We start from the raw sequence: 26837 nt of genomic DNA, 5'->3' as shown, positions 1-26837 counted from the left end.
CTCGTTATTCTATGATACCATTTGTTGAAAATATTACTTATTCATTACCATAGAATAACGAGTTGGTACCTTCTTAAGAGGAGAGTATACATACCTTTGCGATTTTAGCGAAATAGTTAGGTATTTAAGAAAACATTTGCTATCGCTTGTACTCTCATGCCCCGGGCACGGGTGCGACAGAGATATACTGCAGCTCGCGACTGACAATAGGTAAGTACCTACTTTTCTGAATGAAATTCTGGTTTTGGGAGAAAACGTTTTACACTAACTAAATACTTACTTTGGGAAAATAAAGGAAATAAAATGGGAAAATAAACTATGGATATATTTTAATAAATATTTATTTTTTATTTATGTTGTAGAATTCGTAGCTTAGAGTGAGGCTTAAATGCAACAGACTCACGAATTTTGCCACTTTTACAGTAAAAATGTATTTTTACTAATATTAAGTGATCAATAAGGAACTTAATATGTTCTTGGCATAAAAATGCCATCAAATCTTCTGCCTCGCATCTCAAATATATTAAAATACTCTTAATCAGATTTGCCTTTAAATTTCTTAAATGAATCATGTTATCAATATTATTATTGAATTCTCCAAGCACTAAATCGATAAATTTCTCAAATATGTCACTCGGCGTCTTAAGTTTTATCGTATTTAAGAAACCGTATGTTTTATTTAATATTAAAAGTTGTCTTTTATCTTCCAAATCAAAATCCTTAATCAATGTCTTTAGACAAGTATCACATTTAAACTTGTCTAAGCAGACTTTAGCCAAGTAGCCAGCGAAATAGCTTACAGCGCAATCTTCTAAAGTTGCTTCTGGTTTATTTTGTAGAGGTTGTACAGTTGCAGTTGATGTAGAGGGCACTGGATTGGTAACAACATCTGATACTGGTTCCGTTTCTAGAGTTTCATAACCATCCGACTCACTTGTTGGTGTCTGAATGGAAGATAATTCCTTTGTAGTATTGGTGTTTACAAATTTATCACCATCTTCCTTACAGTTTTTGGTTGACGGCAATTTTATAAACGAGTTCACCAAATTACTTCTAAATATTGTCCTAAGAATACTCGCACTGGGGTTTCTGTTGTTGCCGCCTTTTTGTCTAAATAATGCAAACAAATTTTCTAAAACATCTTGATTTAGTTTGTTTGTAATCATGAATTTTGTACATTCTTCTGTAGATTCTTCATCAAACAATTGAAGGATTGCTTCCATAGATAAAAAATAAACAATTGTGAAAAGAGTGCCATCTCGAGGAGTTTTTTGTCATACTCTATACGTCATACTGAGCCTACAACGCCATCTCTTTATATTGCTCAACCTCATTGTACATACATACAGGGTGCCCTGTTAGGACACCCTGTATATATAGATATTGTTATCACAAGTTAATAGCCGGATCTCCACCAAACGATCCAATGCGATCCGATCGCCCGATCCAAGAAGTTTAGTATGTAAAATTCCTTGGATCGCGCGATCGGATCGCGTTGGATCGTCTGGTGGGGATCCGGCTATTAACTTCAATCTATAAAGATATAAGACATATTTGCGTTAACGTAGTTACACCACACAACAGTTATTACATTTATCAGCTAAATTTAAGTTCAATCTATTTATGTACCTACCTACATGCAACAATAAATAAAAAACAAATTATTATATAATTCTTTATTACCTCGCATATAACAATGTTTCAGTTCAGTTTTGTTCATGTCACTTGTAAAATAATATGCGAGTGGGTGTGTGTATTCCTTTCACCATGAAAACCAATTCATGTTTTGCTAGTTTATGTTTCCCAAGAGAAGCAAATCTTGTCACTTGTGGTGATAAAGTCATTTCGTCCAATAGTGCATCATTTATCCTCGCGAGGCAAATCTTTGACGACATTTATCAGTTTGGTACACATAGTATTTTAATCTTCAGCGGATATGAAGATGTCGATCGCTCTTTGCCAGTGCCGCCATTTCAGCTCGGTTCCCGTGGAACCACATGGAACCTGGATCCATATGGAATCTGTCAGGTCACAAGAATTTCATAAAAACACTTTTTGCGGATAAAGATGCTTTTTCTTGATACACCATGTTTATTTTATTTATAGGTATATAAAATTTATAAATAACGATATACCGAGAGTATAGGCTTTTATTACAAAAATGACATTTGCGAGACATTGTAAGACAACTGAACTGACACTGACACGCAATTTCTTCATAAAAGCCATAGATCATGACAAAGTGTTAGCGAATGCATCCCAGCAGTAGTCACTACGTCACTACCGGATGTACATTTAATATTAGTAGGGATTTGAATTATTGTTTATATGTTGATCAAATTATTGTTAAGGTTTATATAATATGATTTATATCCGAAATTATTAATATGCAGTTATAAATAGCTTTATAATATTACATTATTTTGGAACTAGCGACAGTGGCGCCATTATACTACCGGAACAGTTAAATTAAGTATCAAGTTTTGTTATTTAATTAAAATAACCATTTTAAAAATATTATTAATATGTAGTAATTATAATCTAAATAATTTATGATTTTACGAGTTGTTTTGGATTATATAATTTTAATATTTAGAATATCCAGATACTGTAAGCGTTTCCATTTCCGCTTAGATTACGATACTTTTCAAATTGTTGGGAGTTCTTATAAAACTAGATGTAAGGGCCGAGAGAGCCTCACTCTTTACTGCACCGTCACCTAGACATTTAGTTAAGGGGAACCTCTGCCCGAAAATAAAATAAAGTGAATGTGCCTGCCGTCTATATTTTTCGCCATCCTTCGCCACCTGTTATACCTCAGAAGTGGGATGAGCCCAAGATGTCCGGCCCATATGCTGCTGGTTTGGGCATGAAGAAGAGGACAATCAGCCACGTGTCCACCACCGACGACGAAGAAAACGAAGAAAATTTTTTTTCTTCCAACGACGCCATGCCTGTTCCGACGAAAAGACGGCGAGTCACACATGCCGACGCAGAAGTAGTCCCAAAATTTCGACCAGAAGACAGCAACACCAGCGTCAGTAGCTGGCTACACAAGATCGACCAGCTGGGAGACGTCTACGGATGGGACGCGACCGAGAAGCAGTTCGTGATGCAACTCCGCCTGCGAGGTTCAGCTCGACGTTGGTATGACGAGCTAGAAAACTATAATCTACGCTGGGAAGACTGGAAAAGTGCACTACGAACTGCATTTCCACGATCAACCGACTACGTGGATCGTCTTGAGGCCATGTTGTCCAGAACAAAAAGAGACACGGAAACCATGACAAACTATTTCCACGACAAAGTTTCACTCCTCAAAAAGTGTGAAATAGAAGGTGAAAGTGCAATCTCGTGCATTATTCGTGGTCTGCCTGTGGAACTGCGCGCTAATGCTAAAGCGTATCAATGCGAAACACCCGAGCTTCTCTATTACGGCTACCTGTCGTCACTAGAAAACTACCGAAAAGTCGAAGCGGCTGCATCAACCAGGCGGTCAACGTGGAGAAGAGGCGCGACTGACGTATATGTCGCAACATCACAGCCGTCTGGAGTGAAGCGGTGCTACGCCTGCCGACGAGTGGGTCATGACGCACGGGACTGCCGGACTCAACAACGCTGCGACACCTGCCAGCGGGCCGGCCACACCTCTGCTACCTGCTGGTTTGCATCCGCCCCAAGTTCATCTCGGGCACCGGTGCAGCAGGCGACATCACGGGTGAGTCGTATTATGTTTACAACTATCAGTACCTGTCAGGACATCTATAAACGACTAGTTTACATTGGTGCGATTGTTCTATTAGCATTCATTGATACGGGCAGTAAATTGAATATCCTTACATCAAAGCGAGCCAAAATGCTAGATCTTAATGTCGTTCCATCGGATATAGTAATGAGAGGATTTGGGGGTGCTCATATAAAATCTTTAGGCAGAACGCGCATAGATGTATCAATAGATGATATTTGCTTAAGTGGAGAAGTTGAAATTACTGATTACGATTTATCAGATATAGATCTAATCATAGGACAGTCTATGATCAATCAACCCGGTATTAGTCTAGTCACTACCAAAAATACTGTAGAGTTCGTACAAACTAAGGAGGTAGAAAACTGTCTTATGAATTGTAAACTAGAGGACAATGATTTCAACTCAAAGTATTGCGTGTATCTCAAGTGTGATGTTAAAATACCAGCTCAAAGCGCCTGTTACATTAACGTATTCGTAGATATTGAATGTAATGACAATAGTTGTTGTTTTCTGACTAATTCGATATATGTTCATAACGGTCAGATGTGCTATGCTATACCTGGGCGAGTTATCTGCATCGAGGGATATTTAAAATTCATTAACTTAAGTGATGAGGTCATATCTTTACCAGCCCATAAATTAGTGGCCCGAGCCGAGCTTGTTTCCCTGGTTCCTGATAATTTTCGCGACGTCATGGCTGTTGAATTACAAACAAAGTCCACACGTAACGTACCATTATTAGATCCTAATGAAATTGACATAGGTGAACTTTCAGGAGAAGATAATGATAAATTATTGACCTTGCTTAGTAAATATAGTCATATGTTTGCCGAAGATACGAAAGACTTAGGCTGCACGGATCTAATTAAGATGCAAATTCAGACAACGACCGACAAACCAGTTCATTTTAAGCCATATCGATTGTCACATAAAGAAAACGAAATAGTTAATGAAAAGGTGCAGGATTTAATCGATTCGGAAATTGTTCGTGAGTCGATGTCTGAATATGCAAGTCCCGTTATACTTGTAAAAAAGAAAGATGGAGATTACCGGCTCTGCATTGATTATAGAGCACTAAATTCACAAACTATTAAAGATCGCTATCCGTTACCAAATATTGATGACCAAGTTACGAAATTAGCGGGAAAATGCTACTTTTCGACCTTGGACCTCGCCCAAGGTTATTACCAAGTCAAAATATCAGAGGAGTCAATACCTAAAACTGCGTTTGTTACACCGTCGGGACAGTATGAATTCCTTAAAATGCCGTTTGGTCTAGCTAATGCTCCCGCAGTTTTCTCTAGATTAATACGTCTAGCTCTACATGACGTCAGAAATGACGTAGCAACGTATCTTGATGACGTCATGCTACCAACCGTTACTGTAGAGTCAGGACTAGAATTATTAGAACGTGTCTTGGAACTTCTCGAAAGAGCCAATTTAAAATTGAACCTAAAAAAGTGTTCGTTTTTAAAAACTAGTGTCAACTATTTAGGTCACGAAATTACTGAAGGTACTATACGACCAGGTCAAAACAAAATTAATTGTGTTTCCGAGTATCGTCAACCTCGAAATGTCCACGAGATCAGACAATTTATTGGATTAACCTCGTACTTTCGCAAATTTATCCGCGGATTCGCTGAAATTGCTCTACCCTTGACGCGTTTGACAAAAAAAGACGTAGAGTGGCAGTGGGGTCCAGAACAGGAAAACGCATTTCAAACTCTAAAACAACGGCTGATAGAAAGACCGGTACTAGGTATCTACGATAGTAAATCCGAGACCCAACTGCATACCGATGCCAGCAAACTAGGATTAGGTGGTATACTTATGCAGATACAGACTGATGGATCCTTAAAACCAATTGCGTATTTTAGCAGGGTTACTACTAGGGAGGAGCAGTTCTATCATAGCTATGAGTTAGAAACTTTAGCGGTTGTAGAGTCGTTAAAACGTTTTCGAATTTATTTAACGGGAATACCAGTAAAAGTTGTTACCGACTGCGCAGCTTTACGTTCTACACTGGTTAAAAAGGACTTAATACCACGAATTGCCCGTTGGTGGCTTACTATACAGGATTTTGACTTGCAAATAGAGTACCGTCCGGGGGAACGAATGAAACACGTAGACGCGCTTAGTAGGAACCCTGTCACTGAAAACGTGTACCAAATAGATGAGTCTGATTGGCTTGTGACCCTTCAGTTACAGGATGATAATTTACAAAATATTATTACCCAATTACGAGAAAATACAACCAACCCAGATATAACCAACAATTATATTCTGAAAGAAAATCTTTTGTACCGAAAAACATTGTACGGAGAACGCTTTGTAATACCAAAATTAGCAAAATATGGCCTTTTACAGAAGTACCATGATCAAATAGGACATCCGGGGTTTGATAGGTGCGAGAAAACTATTAAGGAACAATTTTGGTTTCCGGGTATGACACGGTTTATCAGAAAATACTTGAATTCCTGTCTACAGTGCGCATATGGAAAGTCAGAGTATGGTAGAGCGCAGGGTGAGCTATACCCAATCGAAAAACAACCGATCCCCATGCATACTTTGCATGCCGATCACTTAGGCCCCTTTACAAAAACTCGAAAAGGAAATACGTACATCTTAGTGGTGATAGACTCTTTCACAAAGTTCGTGTTCGCAAGACCTGTCAGAAACTGCAGCTCTATAGAAACAGTAAAACACATGAAAGAAATTATTACAATGTTTGGAAATCCAAATAGAGTCATTACAGATCGAGGAAAGGCCTTTACGAGTCGTTATTTTAAGCAGTTCGCGGAAGAAACCCAATTTAAACACATACTCAATGCTATAGCTAGTCCGAGGTCAAATGGCCAAGTTGAGCGTGTCAACCGCACTATCATAGATGGTCTCAATACAATGTCGGAGAGCGAGAGTACTTGGGACGATAAACTTGCTGATATTGTGTGGGGAATCAACAATACGCCTAATGCTACTACCTCATTCCCCCCATTCAAACTTATGTTCGGACACGAAAACTCCCGTTTGCCGGCCTACCCTACTAATAGGCCTACTTCTCAAGAGGAAGCTTTAAAAGATAGGAGAGAGAACGCAAAGTTACGTATTGATAGGAATATGACACTAATGAAAAGTCGATTCGATCGTTCCCGTAAGAAGTGCAAAAAATACACAGTAGGTCAATTAGTTTTGTGGAAAGGCGGCGCTAGTAGAGTAACGACAGCAAAAGTTTCACAAAAACTGAAAAGTCCGTACAGCGGGCCGTACAGGGTATGCAAGGCAGAACCAAACATAGATCGTTATACAATATGTAGTGTAAAAGGGATGAAAGGATATAAGAAATTCAGTGCAGTTGTTCGGGGTGAAGTATTAAGACCATATAAATCATGTGTTTCCGATGCAGATAGCTGTTCATCTAGTGATAAAGATGTGGATAGAGATGATTTAATAGATTTGCTAGAGAGTTAATGATGTATAAATAAGTAGAAGTTAATCCTGTAAATAGACTGTTCATAATCAAAATGGAAACTTGCAAAATTATGTCGAATAATTATGATGTTATATGCTTGATTCACTAACTTTTAACTTATATCTTGTGTGCGAGTATGAAATTAAAAGCAGGCCAAATAGTATGTTTAATAGAAATAATGATTTACAGAGTCTTGGTATTTTGAACATATGGTAAACAGTACAAACAATATTATGGATATAAGTAGGTACATTATCTGGCTGAATACTTGCAACTCCACGAAGATCTTCTTATGCGGTAAACTCGGTAAACTGCAATTAAAAACAAATATAGCATTATTGATAACCGTTACCTAACCTAAGTCTATGTGACAAAACTAGTCTGTGTGACGTCATGGCGCCTTGCGGATTTTAAACATACTTATTAGCTCTTAAGGTCTATGTGACACGTAGAAGCAAGCACATGGTGTGTGATGATGTGTATTACATAATAATGGGTCTATGTGACAATTCTAGGTGCAACAAAGTCTGTGTGACAATGCTAGGAGTTATTTAAAGTCTGTGTGACAGCCAATAAGTCCATGAGATCAAAAATGTCTGTGTGACATGTTTTAACAATGAGGGGTACTAATAAAAAATAAGTCTGTGTGACTTGAACAAATGTAGACATGAAAGCAATAGAATATACATATTATACTTTACTAAACTTACCATTCGCTTGAGGAACGAGATGTTGCTTCACTTTCAATAATATAAGTATACTTCATCACCCCACTTTATATTTTATTCGACGACCAATTTTCTGCCTGAATTTATTATTTTTTCAGATACAAAATGGAGGCAGCGGCAGCGGTGGAGACTCCAGGGTGCAGCCCGAGCGACGTGGGACACGCGCTTTCCAGGATGGCCGAGTGTTAGCGAATGCATCCCAGCAGTAGTCACTACGTCACTACCGGATGTACATTTAATATTAGTAGGGATTTGAATTATTGTTTATATGTTGATCAAATTATTGTTAAGGTTTATATAATATGATTTATATCCGAAATTATTAATATGCAGTTATAAATAGCTTTATAATATTACATTATTTTGGAACTAGCGACAGTGGCGCCATTATACTACCGGAACAGTTAAATTAAGTATCAAGTTTTGTTATTTAATTAAAATAACCATTTTAAAAATATTATTAATATGTAGTAATTATAATCTAAATAATTTATGATTTTACGAGTTGTTTTGGATTATATAATTTTAATATTTAGAATATCCAGATACTGTAAGCGTTTCCATTTCCGCTTAGATTACGATACTTTTCAAATTGTTGGGAGTTCTTATAAAACTAGATGTAAGGGCCGAGAGAGCCTCACTCTTTACTGCACCGTCACCTAGACATTTAGTTAAGGGGAACCTCTGCCCGAAAATAAAATAAAGTGAATGTGCCTGCCGTCTATATTTTTCGCCATCCTTCGCCACCTGTTATAAATGTTAACATTCAAATACTACTTATCTATGTGTCTTGTTATTGTTCTATGGTCTTGTTGATAACGCCATCTTACATCTTTTTTGGTAGTAAGAGTAATATAAAGAGATGGCACTACCTTCTACTAAAAGTTCAGCCATTAAGGCACTGACCCCCCCCTGATTGCTTCAATGGTCTGTTGAATGCCATCAAAACAAGGTGGTCTGGAAAAAGTTTGTTCCAAAGATCCTTGCTTGTTTTTTTTAATTGTAATTTTTCTTATTGTTTTAAAAACATCTTTTCCTTTTAAAATGGCTTTCCTAGCATGCGTTAATTTTTTGGTTAATGCAGACCTGTACACATTTTTTTCAATTTTCTTTCTACTATTTAATGCGTCGAACATATTATTTACAGTTTCTAGGAAATTTGCAGTGTTGTACGCAGTTTCGCTTTTAAGACTGCCTGTGTCTTTAGCCGTTTGAATCGCTGCGGACACCGAGTGACTAAATATTTGAGTAGCTAGGCTCACATTCATTTTTTGAAAACTGTTGGGATTTAAATGTTTTTCAGTGATCTTTAACATACAACGGCTTTTGCCAGAAATTTTGTCCATTTCATAAGTCTTGATTATGTCCTGAAATGATATTATTTCATCATTAATAACAAAATTGTTATCAATAAAATTGTTTCTTACACTCTTAATACTCTTAATCAAATAAAGCGAATATTTTTCTTTCATTGCAAAAAAAGAAAGGGTTGTCCTTCGTGACGCCAAATTTTTTATAAATCTTCTGATTGGTTGACATCTGATCGCAGACAACTGCTTTAGGCAGGAGGCCACAGATAAATAATTTATTAATAATAGCTTTCACTAATATTTCTAAATCATTAGCTTTAACATTAGTGCCTGATAAAAAATAAGCCACTGGGACTTTCCACTTGGAGTATAATCCTCTCACTAGAAATACTAAAGCATGTTTAGCTATTTTGTTACTTCGGTGTTTACCACCCAAATCCTCAAACCCCTCCACAGTATCTAACTTTTTAGAATAATTTAAATTACACATTATGGCCATTTCGTCGAAACAAATAACACAACTTTTTTCTTGTATGGATGCATGTTCAAATTTTTTGGACAGTTGATTAAAAATATCTGCGGAAAAGCCTGGTAAACAATTCGTTTTTGATAGCCACGATCTAATGGTTGATGGGGCAGAAAAGAAGTAATTTAAGGTATTTTAAATAAAGTTAAAAAATTACAACCGAAACGACCACTGTAAACGCACGTAATTTCGGCGGGCAAGGTGTGACGTCATTGTGACGTTTCACTTGGCTCAAAATAATGACTCGAGCCAGTCGCGCCTACGCTCCGTTGACATATGAATGACATATGAACTTTATGATCAGTTTTACGTTACATCCGTCCTAAGAAAATGCGTGACGTTTCTAAAGTTTTAATCTACTGCAGTTTTTTGCTACTTTTCAACCATTACCTATTTACTTGCTTTATAATAAATTATAATCAAAAATATTGACGGAGGCATAACTTTGAAATAACAAAGTTTATTAAAAATAATATTTGACCTATATTTAATTCACATGCATATTCCCTATTCATATATACTATGATACTTGATGCTACTAAAAACTTTATAACGTTAAGAAGATTAATAAGGAACATAAACTTACGAGGATCAAAATACATAAGCCCAGCATCGATTGGCTCATCTGTTGTACCATCCATTGGCACAGTTGTTTCCGTAGGATCATTGGTGTTAGAAGCGGGTTTCTGGGTTGATCCACATTTTGATGACTGAGTAGTTTTATAATAAATTGGTACAGCTGGTCCCAACAGCCTACTATAAGTTTCACATTTGTGAATACACGACAGGTGAAAATGTGCAGCACATATGTATTGGTTTCTCAGCTCACTATCCGTTAGTGAGGTCAGGGTTGAGTTTCCTAAAAAAGAAAATATAAGTATTTAGGGTGGGTTGCACCATTTAACTTTAATTATTACAAACGTCAAATCGTCCGTCAAAGCATCGGTGATAAAAGCATTATTGATGCTTTGACGGACGATTTTACGTTTGTAATAGTCAAAGTTATGGTGCAACCCACCCTTAGTTTACTGTTAGGTGTAATTAGGTACAGGCTATAGTACAACGCGGACAATTTTTTCACACTGAGAAGGACCTTATTTGCATGAGGATAATGACTTATAAAAGATACAATCTTCACAAACACCGAATTTGTACGCCCCATTTGTAAATTCAACTTTTCACTTGTCTAGGCTAGCATTATAGAATAACGAGTACTAGTACTACTGTACTTGTTATTCTATGCTAGCATGTATTGCAGGCTTAGGGAATGGTAATTTTTAATTACTTAAATTCTAATTAAATTCATTTTCATTTCATTCATGTAACAAAACTCAGACATTGGTAGACAAGGTTTAAGTTAGTAACATTAGAATAAAAATAACAAACAAACTACAGATAAGAACACAAAAACATTAACCTTAATTATGTTCATACATGAATCATCCCCGCCTTACCTACTCCTTTGGTTGATTTTGAACAATTTTGAATCAGCTTCCTAAGGCAGTGGTCCGACCGGCGGCGATGAGCGAGAAACGAGTGTGCTTCAAACTATAAACTATCAGCTGCAAGCGAGTGTAGTTTCGATAGTTTTGTCGTCGGGCTATAACGGCTATCAGCGAGTGTGCAACGTGTGACGAGCTATTTGTATTTGCATCTCTTTTATTCACACAGAATGTTATATCTATTGTACGTTTCTTGAGCGAGAAAATAGTCGATAGTTCATAATTTACTCGCCGTTGTTCGGACCACTGCCTAAGGATTGTTAGTCAGTGCATAGTCGCATTCGAAGCTGGAGGAGAAAATATTATGCAACTTAAAATCTTACCTGAATGTATGATCCATAGAAGCAGTCGATCTTTATCGTGCACTGGAAATCGAAACATTGAAATGTCTCGATGCGTATTTTCACAATTATGATATGCACACTTTGTCATTTTATTGCGTTGGGCGTAAATCGGAGTCAATTAATCACAGTATGCACAAGTCAGTAGATAAGTAGTCGAAAACGGAGTCCAGGGGATAGCAGGGGTCAAAACAGTACGAAAACGATAGGAAAACACGAGATATATGCGATTCGCAAGGAAACCAAAGAACGCATAAAAATTGTTTTTTCAAACCTACCTACGCATCGAACATTATTACGTTCTGTTTTAAGCTGTTTGTTCCTTTTGTAATTTTATATATTATATTCATTGTTTCCATTTCAATTGACTAAGTAACTTTTTACTAATATAATAGGAAGGAAAATAGTGTTCAATAATATAAAAATCTTTATTGAAAAGAGCGTATTTTTTTTATTAGTAAGTTTTTTATTAATAGTAGGTATTTATAGGTTTACGTAAAGTGGAAAACATCACACGTTCCCAACTAATGGCGCTCACTATTGCCATCTAGTGATTATTCGTTAGTACTACTACGTTAGCAAGTAAACTCGCAACGTCTTCTTTCAAAATGGATTATGCAATAATTTAAGATTTTGACAAAATTCTACCACTAACGACATCTTACGGATGATTCAAAACTAAACTATCTAGTTACAACCGGGCTAAGGAGATTGTCATTCTTTAGTACTTAGTTATTCTATGGTGCTAGTACTCTAGTAGGCACTGTAGGACATAGACATTAGTGAAACTAACGCTTGCAACGGTGAATTAATATGCATTTATCTCAACGTCTCTGTAGGTAATCTATTGCGGGTGTCCCTACTTTTTAGCATGCTTCTCAAAATAGGTAAGTACCTACATTAGGTAAATTATCATCTTCCTATCTGTAAATCTAAAGTATGTCGGCGGCCGATGTTATCTCAAACAAAAAGTATTCATGTAAGTGTATAAGTAGTAGACTATTATAATATCTCTGAATGTTTCTGTTTCCAGGACGGAGGCACTCCATTATTCGTGGCGTGCCAGTGCGGACATCTGCCGGTGGTCGAGGAACTAATTAGAAGAGGAGCGAATGTCAACTCTTGTATGAAGGTGAGGCAAATAAAATTGTATTATTTTGATACTGCTACCTTGCTTAAATCGTTAAAATAACAAAGATTGGAATTGGAAACATTTGTATAAGAAAGTCGGTGTGATAAAAAGGATATAAGATATTTCAATGCATCAGCCGTTCTGAATGTTCCTACTTTCTACATCTCTCGGTATCTTGCTTGAAGTTTCAATCGTGGAATAGGATTAATTATACAGGGGGTATTTTTTTTTCGCGAATTTTGAAATTCTGATTTCAGTTTCGGGCTTAGATACACCATGCTGCACATGCTGGTTTCGGCTTAGTATACTTACCCTTTTTGCAACACCTGTATAGAAAACACGCACAGAAATCCGCATAAATATATCTAACTCCCATTCCCAGGACAAAGCGACCCCACTCTTCATAGCGGCCCAGAACGGGCACGAGGACGTGTGTCGCGCGCTGCTGACCGCCGGCGCGTGCGTGGACCGCGCGCGGTTAGACCGCGCCACGCCACTGTGGATCGCGGCGCAGTGCGGTCACGATCACGTGGTGCGGCTGTTGCTGGCTGCAGGCGCGTATGTGGATCAGTTGAGACAGGTAACTTCTGAACTGAATATTAGAATAAGTGTATTTTAGGGATCCAGAAACGAGATTAGGTTCGCAGTATGTGCCCATGGTAGCAGGTATGCCTTGCTAAAAGTGGCTAAATCGCTTCATTACATCGCACAAGGCAGCGTAAGTCCAAATCCTGATGCTTAACGTCTTTGAATTCGTCTGAATGACCATGCGCCGCATGGCCATGAAATATCCCTGACATTTCATGGCCTTTTCCCCTCTGAAGTCCTCTGAATTGTATTTCAGAGCATTGTGAGGAGTTACTCTTTAAAAATCATTCTGCTCAAAATTTTCTGCTGCATTATAACCTACCTATTTTATTTTACTTAGGTTAAGTACCTACCTATTTCTTAATAAGATTTGGAATCTGGTTCTTTACAAAAAACTAATAGTTATGTATTAAACACTTCAGGATGGCGCCACCCCGCTGTTCAAGGCGGCGCACAAGGGACACACAGCCGTCGTCGGCGAACTACTCAAATACAAGCCTAACGTCGGACTACTACCCGTAAGTCATCTAGCTAGTTTGTCGTTAATGTACTTATATCAAAGCTTTGGCTGTTCTTTTTTTATCAACTGGACAGCATGACTAGGAAAAAAATATTGATTGCTGCTCAGTGTTTTATGTTAATCTCAGTTTAACAAGAGCGGAATCATAGCCTTTCACAGATACAATAAAACTAGCCTTTCAGTAAATATTTAGCCCGACCCGTAAACGAACCCGAAACCACAGACCGAAACCCTACGCGCAACAGTCAACATAACAATCATTGCAGCGCGCTATCCTATCGTCCAAATAGCTCTTCTCCATCATCCTAACATTCCCTAACCTCTAAATTCCAGAACGGGCAAACAGCTCTCCATGGCGCGGCGATGTCAGGCGAGCTGTCCTGTGTGAAGCTACTAGCGACCCGCGGCGGGATTCGAACCCGCTCCTCGCAAGGCCTCACCCCCGCCCTCGCCGCCGCCGCCGCCGGGAAGAAGTCTGTGGCCCAGTATTTAAGGGAAAAAGAGGGGAAAACCAAGTGATATTTACAACAACTACCCTCCGTTTGCTACGGTGTTCGAAAACTTCCAAGTTTTTTAGGTTGGCTAGGTGATCAATTTAGCCTTTTGGCGGTTTCCTGATATTTATTTTGAATGTGCTAATTTATTAGCTATTTTTAAGACGTTAACTACTGCAATCTCATGTTTTGAATTATGATTCTCCATTGTATGTATAATGTTATGTATAAACACCTTCCAAAACGGGAAACTCTTTTAAATACACTTTTGATTATGACTACAAAGTCTGAATCTCATTGTAAGAAGATAAGGTAAAATTGTGACCGTATATTAAGACTCACGCTACTAAATAATAATTACAAGACGTAAGCTGTTACAGTAGGCTCCGACAGTGCTAACTTTGCAACGGGTAAAAGACGAAAGATAATTTTTTTCTTAACTGCTAGCCTCATATTAATAATACAATATACTAAACAAGATGGAGCGCTGTAAATAAATGAAGAAGAGGAAGTAAGTGACACGTCAGTGTCCGAAATTATTATGCTTGTTACATTTTTGCATGTAGAACTTGTAGCAAAGTTAGCGTTGATGGACTCTAGTTATGAATTATGATAGAAACACCCCTAAATATTTTGTATTAATTAGAAATATACACCATAGCTTCATACAATGCGCCTTACACAGCATACCTCACACGAAATAGTTAAGAGAAATACCCACGTCCATAAGATATTTAATTATCCTAAAGGTATTCAATATACATACTTATAGTTTATATTACTAAAGTATATTTGTACGGTGGCCTGCGCCTAAAAGTATACAGGCGGAGTTTTTAAAAAAGCGATCTCAAGCTCACATGCTGCTCAAGCACATCCACATAAACACCACTGCTACACACATCACACACAACACGTCCCCGGATTTATAACAGATGTAGCTGGTCCCTTCATCATCAGGGATCTATTTTAAAAACTCCGCCTGTATACTTTTAGGCGCAGGCCACCGTACTTATTAAAAACTGCACCAGTGCATATCTCATTTTTTCTTGATCTAAAAAGGATATGAATCTACTATGGCATTTAAGTATTATGAGAAGAAAAGTATTTACTATACGCATTATTTATTTACATACATATATTATTTTAATATTAAATTATTTTCTATGGTGCTTTTAGTTTTAAAAATACTTTCGTTTAAGTTAGTGGTAGATATCTATATTATAATTGTTTCTTTTAACTTTATTACTCCTAGTCAATATAAAAAATGCACTTTTTAATAATATTTTTTGTTGTTGTAAGTAGGTATAATTCATTAAATATATGCAACCGCTGTAACAGTTAATCTGTTAACGCGCCAAAGACATCTTATGTACAATAGCTAAATGGATCTGCCTTCGACTCGGCCACTGATAATATTCCACCATATTAGGGGCCGTCCATTAATCACGTGAGGTCGTTTTTCTCATTTTTTCACCCCCCCCCTCCCCCCAGGTGATATTTGGTGAGGTTTGGGACCAACCCCCCTCCCCCCCCCCCCTGGATCACGTGTATTTTTTGGAAGTCTATGTAAAGGCAATTTTTGACTAGAAAAAATGTAGGTCATACTACAAATCGTTAAAATTTTTGCGCTGTCCAAAATATAAGTTCAGAAATACCTAATTTTTGACAAAAAATTAATACACGTGATGTCTAACGAGAACCCCCCCTCCCCCCTCGTGATGTTTCGTGAGGTTTTCAGTACCCCCTCCCCCCCCCCCCTTTGAGCCTCACGTGATTAATGGACGGCCCCTTATATATTTTCATAATACATACAATAATGAGCTTAGTATAGTATAGATATAATATATTTAATTTATACTAACTTAATCTGTTGCAACGTTAGTATTTAGCTTTAAATGTATTCTTATTAACTTAAATGATCGCTCAAGTAATGTAAAAAAATAAAATTTTAACAGATTTCCATGTATTTTTTCCGGTCATAAAACTTACATTACTTAATTACATTTTGCGTATGTAGATATTTCAAGAACTGAGTACCTATCGAAGAATCTTGAGTATTATCAAACGAAAAAAAACATACCTAACTTATTCGTATTATGTTGCCCTGGTTATTCTCTGAATTTGAAAATACAAACATTACACGGTTTTAGTTTTGAAAAGTATATTGAAGTGTTGGCCACTATGAATAAAAGTACCTATTTGAATCATACAAATGATTGATTTGTAATCTCTGAGAAATAACTGAAATCAAAGAATCTTTCTTTAAAACTAACTTCATGTTTTATGTTAATTTACTCAAAATATAATGTATTAAAGTACCTATGTATGTATCAATATGATGGAACTGACATCGTTTATTAGATAAAGATTATAATATTAAGGCGGTACATAATAAGTCGGTATTATTGTTGTTATTCTATTATTTATGTAACTAGGGTGTAGGGACGTTACATAATAAAATTTGTGAGTACATACCTTTGAAGTTAAATACTTAATTAAGTATGATGTTTTTCATATGTTGTGCAATGTGCAGTGCATACAATGCGTACGTTCCTAAACGTGTTTTAATAAAAAGTTATTGTAAAAAAAAATACTTTGTTTAATTTTGTATTATGTACGGAAATACGGAGTTGTAGATTTTTAATAGGTAAGTACAGGTGTTTTTTGACAAATATTTCCATAGGAAGATTTTGTATTAATTCTTTCAAGTTGTGCTAAGTACTATTTTATTTAGTAAGTATTTTATCTAGGTGTGCAATAGAAGATATTTATCGTCCTATGGGGGATATGAAGGGATAGGGATAGAAACTGTATGAGCTTATTGTATACTTGAATAGTATGTATGTAACAAAACATAGAAATATAAATTATACATTATGTATACGCAAGTATCTATTGTATACCTACATACTTACGTAGTAAATAATATATGTTACATACATAACGTAGCAACAATGAGACAACAATACGTATTACATAGAGGTCTGAAGTATACCTATGTAAATTAAAATTTACATGAATATAAAATAACAATGGACACGTCTAACCTTCAAATGTTACCGGTAAGTTATACCTGTCTATTATTAACAAGATCAAAGTAATGTTATTTACGTTTCACTAATAACCATTTTTTGTCTTAGCGTCGCTTTACAAGTTACATCTCCGTCGCCCCACGATTGGTTATTTCAATTAAGTACCTATATTGGTTTAATCAATTTTACTTAATAAACAATCAATTCGTGAGTTTCATTAACTGTATACATATTTAGGCAGTCTACTTAGTCTAGCTTTCGTACGTTAGTTTGTCAAGCTGCTAGCGTAACCCATCTTACCTAGATAGGTAACTTATCTGATCTCGAGCATAGTCAATCTGTGCTCGGGGTCAGCCGCATACGTGAAAATGGAAACTACGAAATTTCGACTAAGAAGTGGTAACTACTTACTAGAATTTAAAAGAATGTATGTATGTATCAATTTAGTTCCTAATTATTTACTCGTCATCAGCATGTGCCCTAGATCGACGGTAGCCTAAAAACCCGATAGCCCAATATTCATTTCGCGCCACTATGGAAGAAATGTAATAATAATAATAATAAATAAATCTTTTATTAATCCCATAAAAAGTGCACAGTATACATGATACCCCAAACAACACAGTTGTTTCTCGGGGTTAATTAACGCTTCTTATTTACTTATGTACATTCACAAAATTTTATGTAGGTACTTATATCATGTTAACACTTATAGTACTTAGCAACACTAATGTCTATGGTCTGGTGAGGTGATAATGAGTTGTACAAACTGCGCGGAGGTCAGAGCGTGCAGCCAATGAACTTGCAGGCTGAATAGACATTGTAAAGGGGGTTATTGCATTATCTGTATCAAATTATTGATATTAGGTGCCTACTTTGCAAACTAATGTTATGTTTTTTTTGAGAAGTTAGTAGGTACTCTAGGTACATAACTGCCTCCTAAGGACCTAATTGAAATACCTATGTATAAACAACAAAATATAATTAACTTAACTATAAAGGTGCCCTTGCAAAACTCGGTACATTAATGCTAAGATAGGATTTAATTTTAAAACGATACGTCGATTCATAACAGGAAAATTAAGATCTACTTCGGTCTTACTTATTTGAAGAGGAAAATGAAGCGTATGTTTATGACACAGGACCTAGATTAAGGTAAGCTAAGCCTATCATAGATTACCTAAATATAAAATTCAAGACATAAGGTGAATATTTACTGAATATTTGTAACATTTTTTGTTAGCGCGATAAAAGGAAAAGGAGAGAGAGAGTTTGGTAATTACTAGGCACTTAAGTCTATAGATAGGTAGTAATAGTACCTAATGTTAAAAAAACATAAGCACCTACATAAATAAATCTGCAATTTATCTTATTTTTGCGTACAATGCACTTGACCTACGCACATTAACTTGATAACTTTGCAATGCAACACTCAGTATTCATTATAACGGTACCTACTCTCATTTCTTCTCTAATTAGCGTTCATAGCTTTACAGCATAGTCCCCATTTTTTTTCATGAGCTCTCCTATAATTTGAATCACCTGTGATTTGGGCGCATCCTGTTATCGGCCCCTTAACGTTTGTATGTAATGTAGCGTTATCATATCAGTGCGAGATTAGATACCGCGAGTGTAGGACGCAGTGTCGGGGGCGGTCACTAGTGTTATTATTCTGTGCTAGTGTTGTGAATTTGTGAATATAATGAGAAGCAAGGACCGGCTATCAGAACTCCAAAATATTCAAAATGTAAGCTTATTCTTCAAGTAAATTTTCATTTATTCTACAGTATATAATATTATGTAGTAAGAGGTAAATCTTATAGTTTCTAAAGTGCAGTTTACTATAAGCCGGTATTGTGACAGTACGGTTATGATTCGTGATGGCATACCTACCTAAGACTTAAAAGACTTGTGTTGTATGAAATGTATGCTGTAAAGTTTACCTAAGTGTTTCAGGATAGTGTAAGATTGTCATATTTGTTCAGTTATGTAACGTTATTTACGCTGTGGTTTAACGTGTAGGTAACTCATACCTAATAATATGAAGTCCTTCAGTTACTTGTCGGTTATAAATTTACAACATTATGTGATAAATATTGACCTATCAATATCTTACTATATTTTGGTGTATAATAATATGATTTTATGTGTAGAGATCACAGTAAAAAAAATGGTTTTGCGTTTAGAGGAGCGAATTTCAGTTTCAGGTGACATCATTCATACCTCAAATGGTCTCCTACCTATTTACCTTATCGATTCGATATACTGATGATGTTGTGTTAATGCCATCGAGCCTATTAATATAAACCGTGCATGTTTGTTAAAGTAGGTACTAATTTTCCGGTATACACAGAGTACCTACTTTGGCTCAATGGAAATATTTTTACGATGATGATGTGATTGACATCTCAATGAATAGCAAACCTATTCCTGTCGTGCTTTGGCAGTGTTATGAGGGTTATGGTGCATTAAAATGGTTATTCAAAGTGACGCAGTTATGTATGATTTTAAGTTTTCCATTGTTCCAACTAGGATCGGATAGGACTAATAATATAGGTACGATACATAAATAATAATATAATATAACTATTCGTAGGTAAGTATACATTAAATTGAAACTGACCTAAATTCACAAAACTACCAACATTTACCCATATTAGATACAATCTTACAACAAGACACAATTGAGATGATTTTCTCTCCGCATATTTAGTCAAGTGTCAGATTAAGTCACGCGTTCTACTCGTAGGTATTCCTACACAGACTTTCCACAGAATGTTATTTAATAAATACCTAAGTAATTATAAAAATAATGTCACAATGCATGTAAGTACTTAGATGGATATCCAAAGTGATCCTTGTATGTCGGGCTATGAATCCGTCTAAATAGATAACTAGCACTATACGGATGCAGTTATGATCTAGGTTGGAATCCCTCAAGAAGTGGGTTACCTCTTGAAATGATGGCCCCCAAATTCATAACTTACCTACTTAAAAAGGAAGTCGTAATTTACGCCGAAATAAACCGAACCGCAAGAGTTGACAGTTGACACCATTCATAAACGCCTATTATCTATGTGTCTTTTTCTTACCGTGTCGACACGGTCTTACTCGGTGACATACGCGAGACCCTAGTCTAGAGTTTGTCCCCGTGGTGGTCAAAGATTACCATCAGTCGCTGACTTCACATCAAGTTCTCTATCTATATCTGTCATCCTCCTGACTCTAACTCCATACAAACCATAAACGGTCGAATGGCGTAGTGGTTAGTGGCCCTGACTGCTATGCCGAAGGTCCCGGGTTCGATTCCCGGCTGGGGCAGATATTTGTTTAAAGACAGATATTTGTACTCGGGTCTTGGGTGTTGATATTTATATTTAATATGTATCTATATATGTATTGTAATGTGTAGATATATCAGCTGTCCGATACCCATAACACAGGCTCTGCCTAGCTTGGGGTCGGATGGCCGTGTGTGAGTTGTCCCCACATATTATTATCACATATTATTATAATAGATTTAGTTGTAATTATTTTTTTTCAGGTTTCAAATAATGGCCAGATATACAACGAAACAGTCGAGATATACGTGCACGGGGAGAAGAATTACGAAAAGGATGAAATACAGAACATATTCAATGAGGTATTCTATAAGATTTTTAAATAATAACTACCTACCTATATTATCCTTCGAGTACTTTTGGGTACACTACATAATTCCGAATTACTTTTTTACGAATATGAAAATAACGATTTTTAAAATTTCGAATTTCATAGTTCCGAATAATTCAAAATCCCGAATTTTAAGTTTCCGAATAACGAAAATCACGAATAGATTATAAACGAAATTTCAAACAACACATTTATTAAAATTACGAAAGTCAATTTTCCGAATATTATTATTTCGATGTTTCAAAAGTACGATTTTTTATTATATCGAATTGTTAAAACTACGAATCCCGAAGTTTTAATATTCCGAAAATACAAATTCCCGAATGTTTCTTAGTTAACAAGAAATGGTTATCTATTATGAATAGTGGGTTAATTAACAGCATAATCCGTATAAAAACAATATTTTTTAAGCTATATTATGTGAAACGCTCCGCTCCGCTTCGCTGCGCTCCGCTTTGTTTTTCGATATCTATGTGCACCTAACACGCTCCTCCTCGCTTTGCTCGTCGTCGCACCTATTTTTAGGTTTAGGTCCTAAGGTTTTTAAGTTTAAACACCATAAAAATCCTAGCAATTGTTTTGCTCTATATTTGAAACGCTCCGCTCCGCTTCGCTGCGCTCCGCTTTGTTTTTCGATATCTATGTGCACCTAACACGCTCCTCCTCGCTTTGCTCGTCGTCGCACCTATCTTTAGGTTTAGGTCCTAAGGTTTTTAAGTTTAAGCAAATGTTTTGCTCTATATTTGAAACGCTCCGCTCCGCTTCGCTGCGCTCCGCTTTGTTTTTCGATAACTATGTGCACCTAACACGCTCCTCCTCGCTTTGCTCGTCGTCGCACCTATCTTTTGGTTTTGGTTCTAAAGTTTTAAAGACGTTTATGTTTTTTTGGTCAAAATCACGAATTATCATATTTCCGATCGGGATTTGACTTTTTCGTGATTATAATAAATCGGTATTTTATTTTTCGCATATTAAAGTAATCGTATTTTTTAACATTCGTATATTTCACAATCGTAATAACAATATTCGTGATTATAATATTCGAAATTATAATTTTCGTGACTATTATAATTCGGTATTTAAAAAAATCGGTATTGCAATATTTCGTAAATTACATATTCGGGGTTATCAAATTCGGAAAAAAGTTTTTCGGAATATTTGGGTGTTCCCAGTACTTTTACTAGACGAATACGGGTCCAAATATTATATTAGGTTTGTAAAACATATATTAACTTCACAGGTAACTGACAGAGGTACGATATAGGCTCTGTTTCATGCTTAAGTAAATCTAACTAAGCATGAACTTCAGCAATTCGCGGTGCTGTATTCCATACTCAAACTGTCTCAAACTCTACTTATCTTGACATTCTCAACTGTGAAACTGACAGTAAATACCAAACACATCATTTTGAGAACCAATACCTACAATTTTCTTCAAGTTGCAGACTCATACATTTCCCTCGTGTATAATATTGTAGAATAGCATCTTTGCATAGAAATGTAGATGCAGTAGGTATCCTTTTATTGCGTTCATACAATTTATAATGGTCTCGTTTTAATTACTATGTCATTGGAGCAATAGAGACAAGCCAACTAATTAGGTGATATACTTAATTTGTTTTACTAGCTTTATACTATTCTATAGTGGGTACTTATAAATAAATACCGATGGAGCCTGATTCGAACTATAGTTATGTCATATAACAGCTAGGAATATTTATTAAGTGATATAATCTAGGAAGCACCGACATAAACCCACGAGTGATATCTAAATTACAGAATCTGCATCTTTTGGTAAAAACAACCATTGCAATTTGTGAATAAGCTGTAATTACAGATTAAGATGTCTGGCCTTATATTGACATTGATAGATGAGATCATCATAGTTTTTGTAATAATTTCCTTAGATAAGTGTAACTTAGTGCTCAGTGCTCACTTTGCATAAGCACTTTGACCTGGGACTTGATTGATTTAATGATCACTACTATAAATAAACATACGTGTTACTTATACATAAAAGTACTGTGATACACGTGGCTTGAACAAAAATGGCGAGACAATAAATTACAATTCGTAAATAATGAATACAGGGTGGTCGTTTTCGTCGAAGAAACGAGCCTATACAGACTTACATACACAATGACTTTTACCTAAAAATGCCCAGTAAAGAAGGTTAAGTTCTGTGAATCGAACTGTACCCAGATCACCAGTAGGTATTGTCGACTTAAGTCGATACGAATTCGATGGAAAAATCACTGGAATCTGTATGCTTTATTAGTTTTCACCGTTACCGACAGGGACGCTGATCAAGATGTCATACAAATAGTGACTCCATTTGACAGAACTTGTGATAGGCCTACTGTACTTTGCAGGTGGACCGCATGCGCGCGTGGATCCACGACATCAACGGCAACACGCAGCTGATGCGGAGGCTCCACGCCGACCCCACCTTCCACACCAACAAGCGTGAGTATACAGCACATGCTGAGCTGGCGCCCTTTTGATGCAGAAGTATTTTTTTTATGAGTTCTGTATTTTTATGTTGTATTCTCGTTGCTGTAACGTCAGTATGCCAAATAAATGCAAATACTTTTGCTACACACATATTTGACAAATTTAGTTGGTGCATTCAAAATTTATGCTCTTACATAAAATGTGAGACACCAAGCAAGCGACAAGCATTGTTTAAAGACTTAGATCCTAGCTAATGTTGACATGGGAGTTATGAGTATGAAGCAATTTACGATGATCATCTGGCTGATAATCAAAATGGGTCAATAGGTAAACTTTAAATCCCAGGCATTTAGACTGATGAGACCTACCAACAACGTATCTAAGCAACAATTTTGTCATCTAGATAAGATTAAGTAGGTAGGTAAATATTTGACCAAAATACATTTATACATAGGTATACCTGCTGTATCTGTATACAAAATCCTAATTAAGTCCATGTCTGAGAAACAGACCTTTCGTGAACCAGCCCCTGAGTCAATAATCTTAAATCTTTTTCTTAGCATGTCGGTGACAAACGAGACTTTATCACTCACTCAGCCAGTCACCATAGCAGAATCTTAACTTCTACCTATTCCATTTCCAGACCTCCAAGACCAGTTAGACTCCGTAATAACGCAATCCAACGCCATCGGCCTCAAGATCTGCGGCGCCCTACGCCAGTTCGAGTCCCGAGCCAGTGCTAAGAAGAATGACGTGAAAGCGCGGCTTTCGAGGCTACAATACGCCACCACCAGGCAGCTTTATAGCGACGCGTTGACGAAGCATGAGCAGACACTGCAAATGATCAAGGATGCCCAGTATGATCTGTTGCAGGAGCAGATTAGGTTGAGTAAGTTATTATTCATTTAAATAATAAATTTTATTACACTGGCAAGGCGAGATGACGGTAGATGGACCAAGGCAGTGTCGGGGTGCTGGCCAAGACAAGGGTTCGGTAGACCATTGCACTGTTGCTCCGATGGCATTAAGAAAGTAACTGGACCAAATTGGTTGAATTTAGCACGGGACCGTGGAACTTTGCATAGCATGGGTGAGGCCTAAACCCAGCAAAAAATAATTAATTTAAATAAATAATTTACAAGGTAAGTAACTAAATATATAATCAGTTTCTATTGAGTAGCAAATGAAAAGCATATAACTACCTACACTAATATACCTCAATAGTGAATGGAGTACGTTCACATGATGGTATGAACTCCTATCAAAACAACAAGCACATGAGAAGTGCTAAAATGGCCTAAACCTATTAAACTGTGCAGTTCAGAGAGGTTACTCATGCACAAATGTATGTCTGTTTGTTTAGTGTGAATTATAGGTCAGTATTAAACAGCTGTTGTGTTAATATACAACGGTGTTTTGTATGTCTGTCTGTGTACTGTGTATAACCAGTTGTTTGACTTGGTACCTAATGGCTATGTTAAAAGCTAAATGTACAAGGATAAGATGATTAATGTATCTACTTACACCTTACTTAGATACGTCTCGTTTTCTCGTTGGTAACTGTATTTAATAGGCATAGACTAATAAATAGTCTATGTTAATAGGTAAGTGTGTAGAAAAGGTTGACTTAATTAACGGAAACTATTTTTCTGTTGCAGCCAATCTCTCCATATCTGAAGAAGAGTGCCAGAATTTATTAGAAACCAACAACATATCCCTGTTCGTTGATAACGTAAGTTCTGGCAATTAGTATTTTAATATGTAATGTGTATACGTATGTATGTAGTATCTATGTAATTTATATGTAATGTAATAAAAAGGACGGGTTTTGTTACTATTAAAATAACTCTGACAACTCACATCTCATAATCGAGCGATTTACAAAGAATTCGTCCTCATTCTTCACCCATTAATAACAATAAAGGGCGAATCACTGTCCGCCTGCGGACCGACACATCCTTTGTAGAGAGTAATTTCAAAGTTAAATTACCTAAACCTATACTTACCTAGTTATGTTTCTCTACAACTTGTAGACTACAAGCAAAAAATACACAAGTAGTAGGTATTACAATTTGTGTTTTAACTACTGACGGAAAAAAGGAGAGTGTTTTAAGTTTAATAAGTTGTTCGCGTATGATGTGATGTGATGAAGCGTTTTTTTTTACTTCCAGTTGCAAGCCGAGACTCAAGAAGCTAGACTAGTGCTAAGAGACGTCGAAGCTCGACATCAGGAATTATTGCGAATCGAGGAATCCCTCAAGGATGTGAAGGAACTCTTCGTTCAAATGTCCCATTTAGTTGCACAGCAGGTATAAATACTAGTAGCGGCACCTATTGTCGAATAGCATAACTTTAGGAGTTTGTTAAATTAAAATACTAGTAACGACATCTATTGTCGAATAGCATAACTTAGTAGTTTGTTAATTTAACTACTAGATGGCGCTACCCACGTTTAGGTTAACTCTATCGGATAACAGATGGCGCTAACCAAAATTCAGCAATATAAATAATGTGGTTTACTTTTCAGCAAGATTTAATTGATACCGTTGAATATTATGCGAGCCAAGCAACAGAGCATGTCGAATACGGTGGCCAAGAACTTATGAAAGGAACAGTCAGTCGAAAAAAAGCGAGAAATGTAAGTTACTAACCAAAAGAACAACAACTTGTTTAACTATAATTAACTATAACTATTATGCCTGAAAAATGACTAAAATATTTGGTTATTTAACAAGCACTTCTAACAACGGAAAGTTTCGATACTCCTCCTAACCTATTCGATCTCTACAGATTGATCACTAATGTTTTTTTTTTCTTTTTCAGAAAAAAGTCGGTCTAATCGTCTGTTTGGTGTCCGGTTTCCTACTAGTGTTATTTGTACTTATAGTCACGTGATAAATTATAATTATAAAATATTTATATCGGTAATTAAAAGTGTCTAAATACATATTGCTGTAAGTTCCTACAGTTAGCATGAGTGAGTTATGTAATATTTTATTTTAAATTTTGTAAGGGAAATGAAACGTTACGTATTTGTATAAAATATTTATATTATAGAAAACTTAACGCTAATTTATCAAGAGAAACAGCTAGTCATAAATCTTACCAATGCAATTTTTAACAACGATTACAATAATGAATTATGAATTAAATATGTATAAAAAAATAATTGAAACATTATGATACCGTTATTATTATTTATTATCCCATTTAGAGTGCAGTGTGAGAACTGGAGCTTTAACAATGAAAAATATAAGTAAACGATTTATTGAAACTTACGTTAATTACTCCAGTGTTAGCCCGAAATAGTTTTTAATTATA

The 26837-nt window shown here is 36.2% G+C and overlaps 2 protein-coding genes across 3 annotated transcripts in view; both read left to right on the top strand.

Moving 5' to 3' along the window:
- The window catches only part of LOC105388149 (ankyrin repeat domain-containing protein 29), a 36673-nt gene extending 21523 nt beyond the window's left edge, over positions 1-15150 (top strand). The window contains exons 6-9 of the mRNA XM_048623684.1: positions 12658-12756; positions 13139-13336; positions 13767-13862; positions 14198-15150. Coding sequence (XP_048479641.1) covers positions 12658-12756; positions 13139-13336; positions 13767-13862; positions 14198-14383 — 579 coding nt within the window. The 3' untranslated portion in view covers positions 14384-15150. The remainder of the gene's footprint in view (positions 1-12657; positions 12757-13138; positions 13337-13766; positions 13863-14197) is intronic.
- A 3733-nt stretch (positions 15151-18883) lies between these two features.
- On the top strand, positions 18884-26461 carry LOC119693675 (syntaxin-1A). 2 transcript variants are annotated; one of them, XM_038117758.2, is made up of 8 exons: positions 18884-19137; positions 20935-21033; positions 23435-23528; positions 24160-24405; positions 25175-25248; positions 25688-25825; positions 26044-26154; positions 26340-26461. In XM_038117758.2, the coding sequence occupies exons 1-8, from the start codon at positions 19093-19095 to the stop codon at positions 26409-26411; spliced, it is 879 nt and encodes a 292-aa protein (XP_037973686.1). In that variant the 5' UTR covers positions 18884-19092; the 3' UTR covers positions 26412-26461. The 2 variants fall into 2 exon arrangements, with proteins under 2 accessions (XP_037973686.1, XP_048479637.1); XM_048623680.1 differs by lacking the exon at positions 18884-19137 and adding an exon at positions 19390-19408.
- The last annotated feature ends 376 nt before the right edge of the window (positions 26462-26837 follow it).

The sequence above is a fragment of the Plutella xylostella genome, chromosome 10 (genome assembly GCF_932276165.1).
Source record: "Plutella xylostella chromosome 10, ilPluXylo3.1, whole genome shotgun sequence".
In the NCBI taxonomy this organism is placed as follows: domain Eukaryota; kingdom Metazoa; phylum Arthropoda; class Insecta; order Lepidoptera; family Plutellidae; genus Plutella; species Plutella xylostella.
Note: the sequence above shows the minus strand (reverse complement) of the source record. Positions and strands in the feature narration are given on the sequence as shown.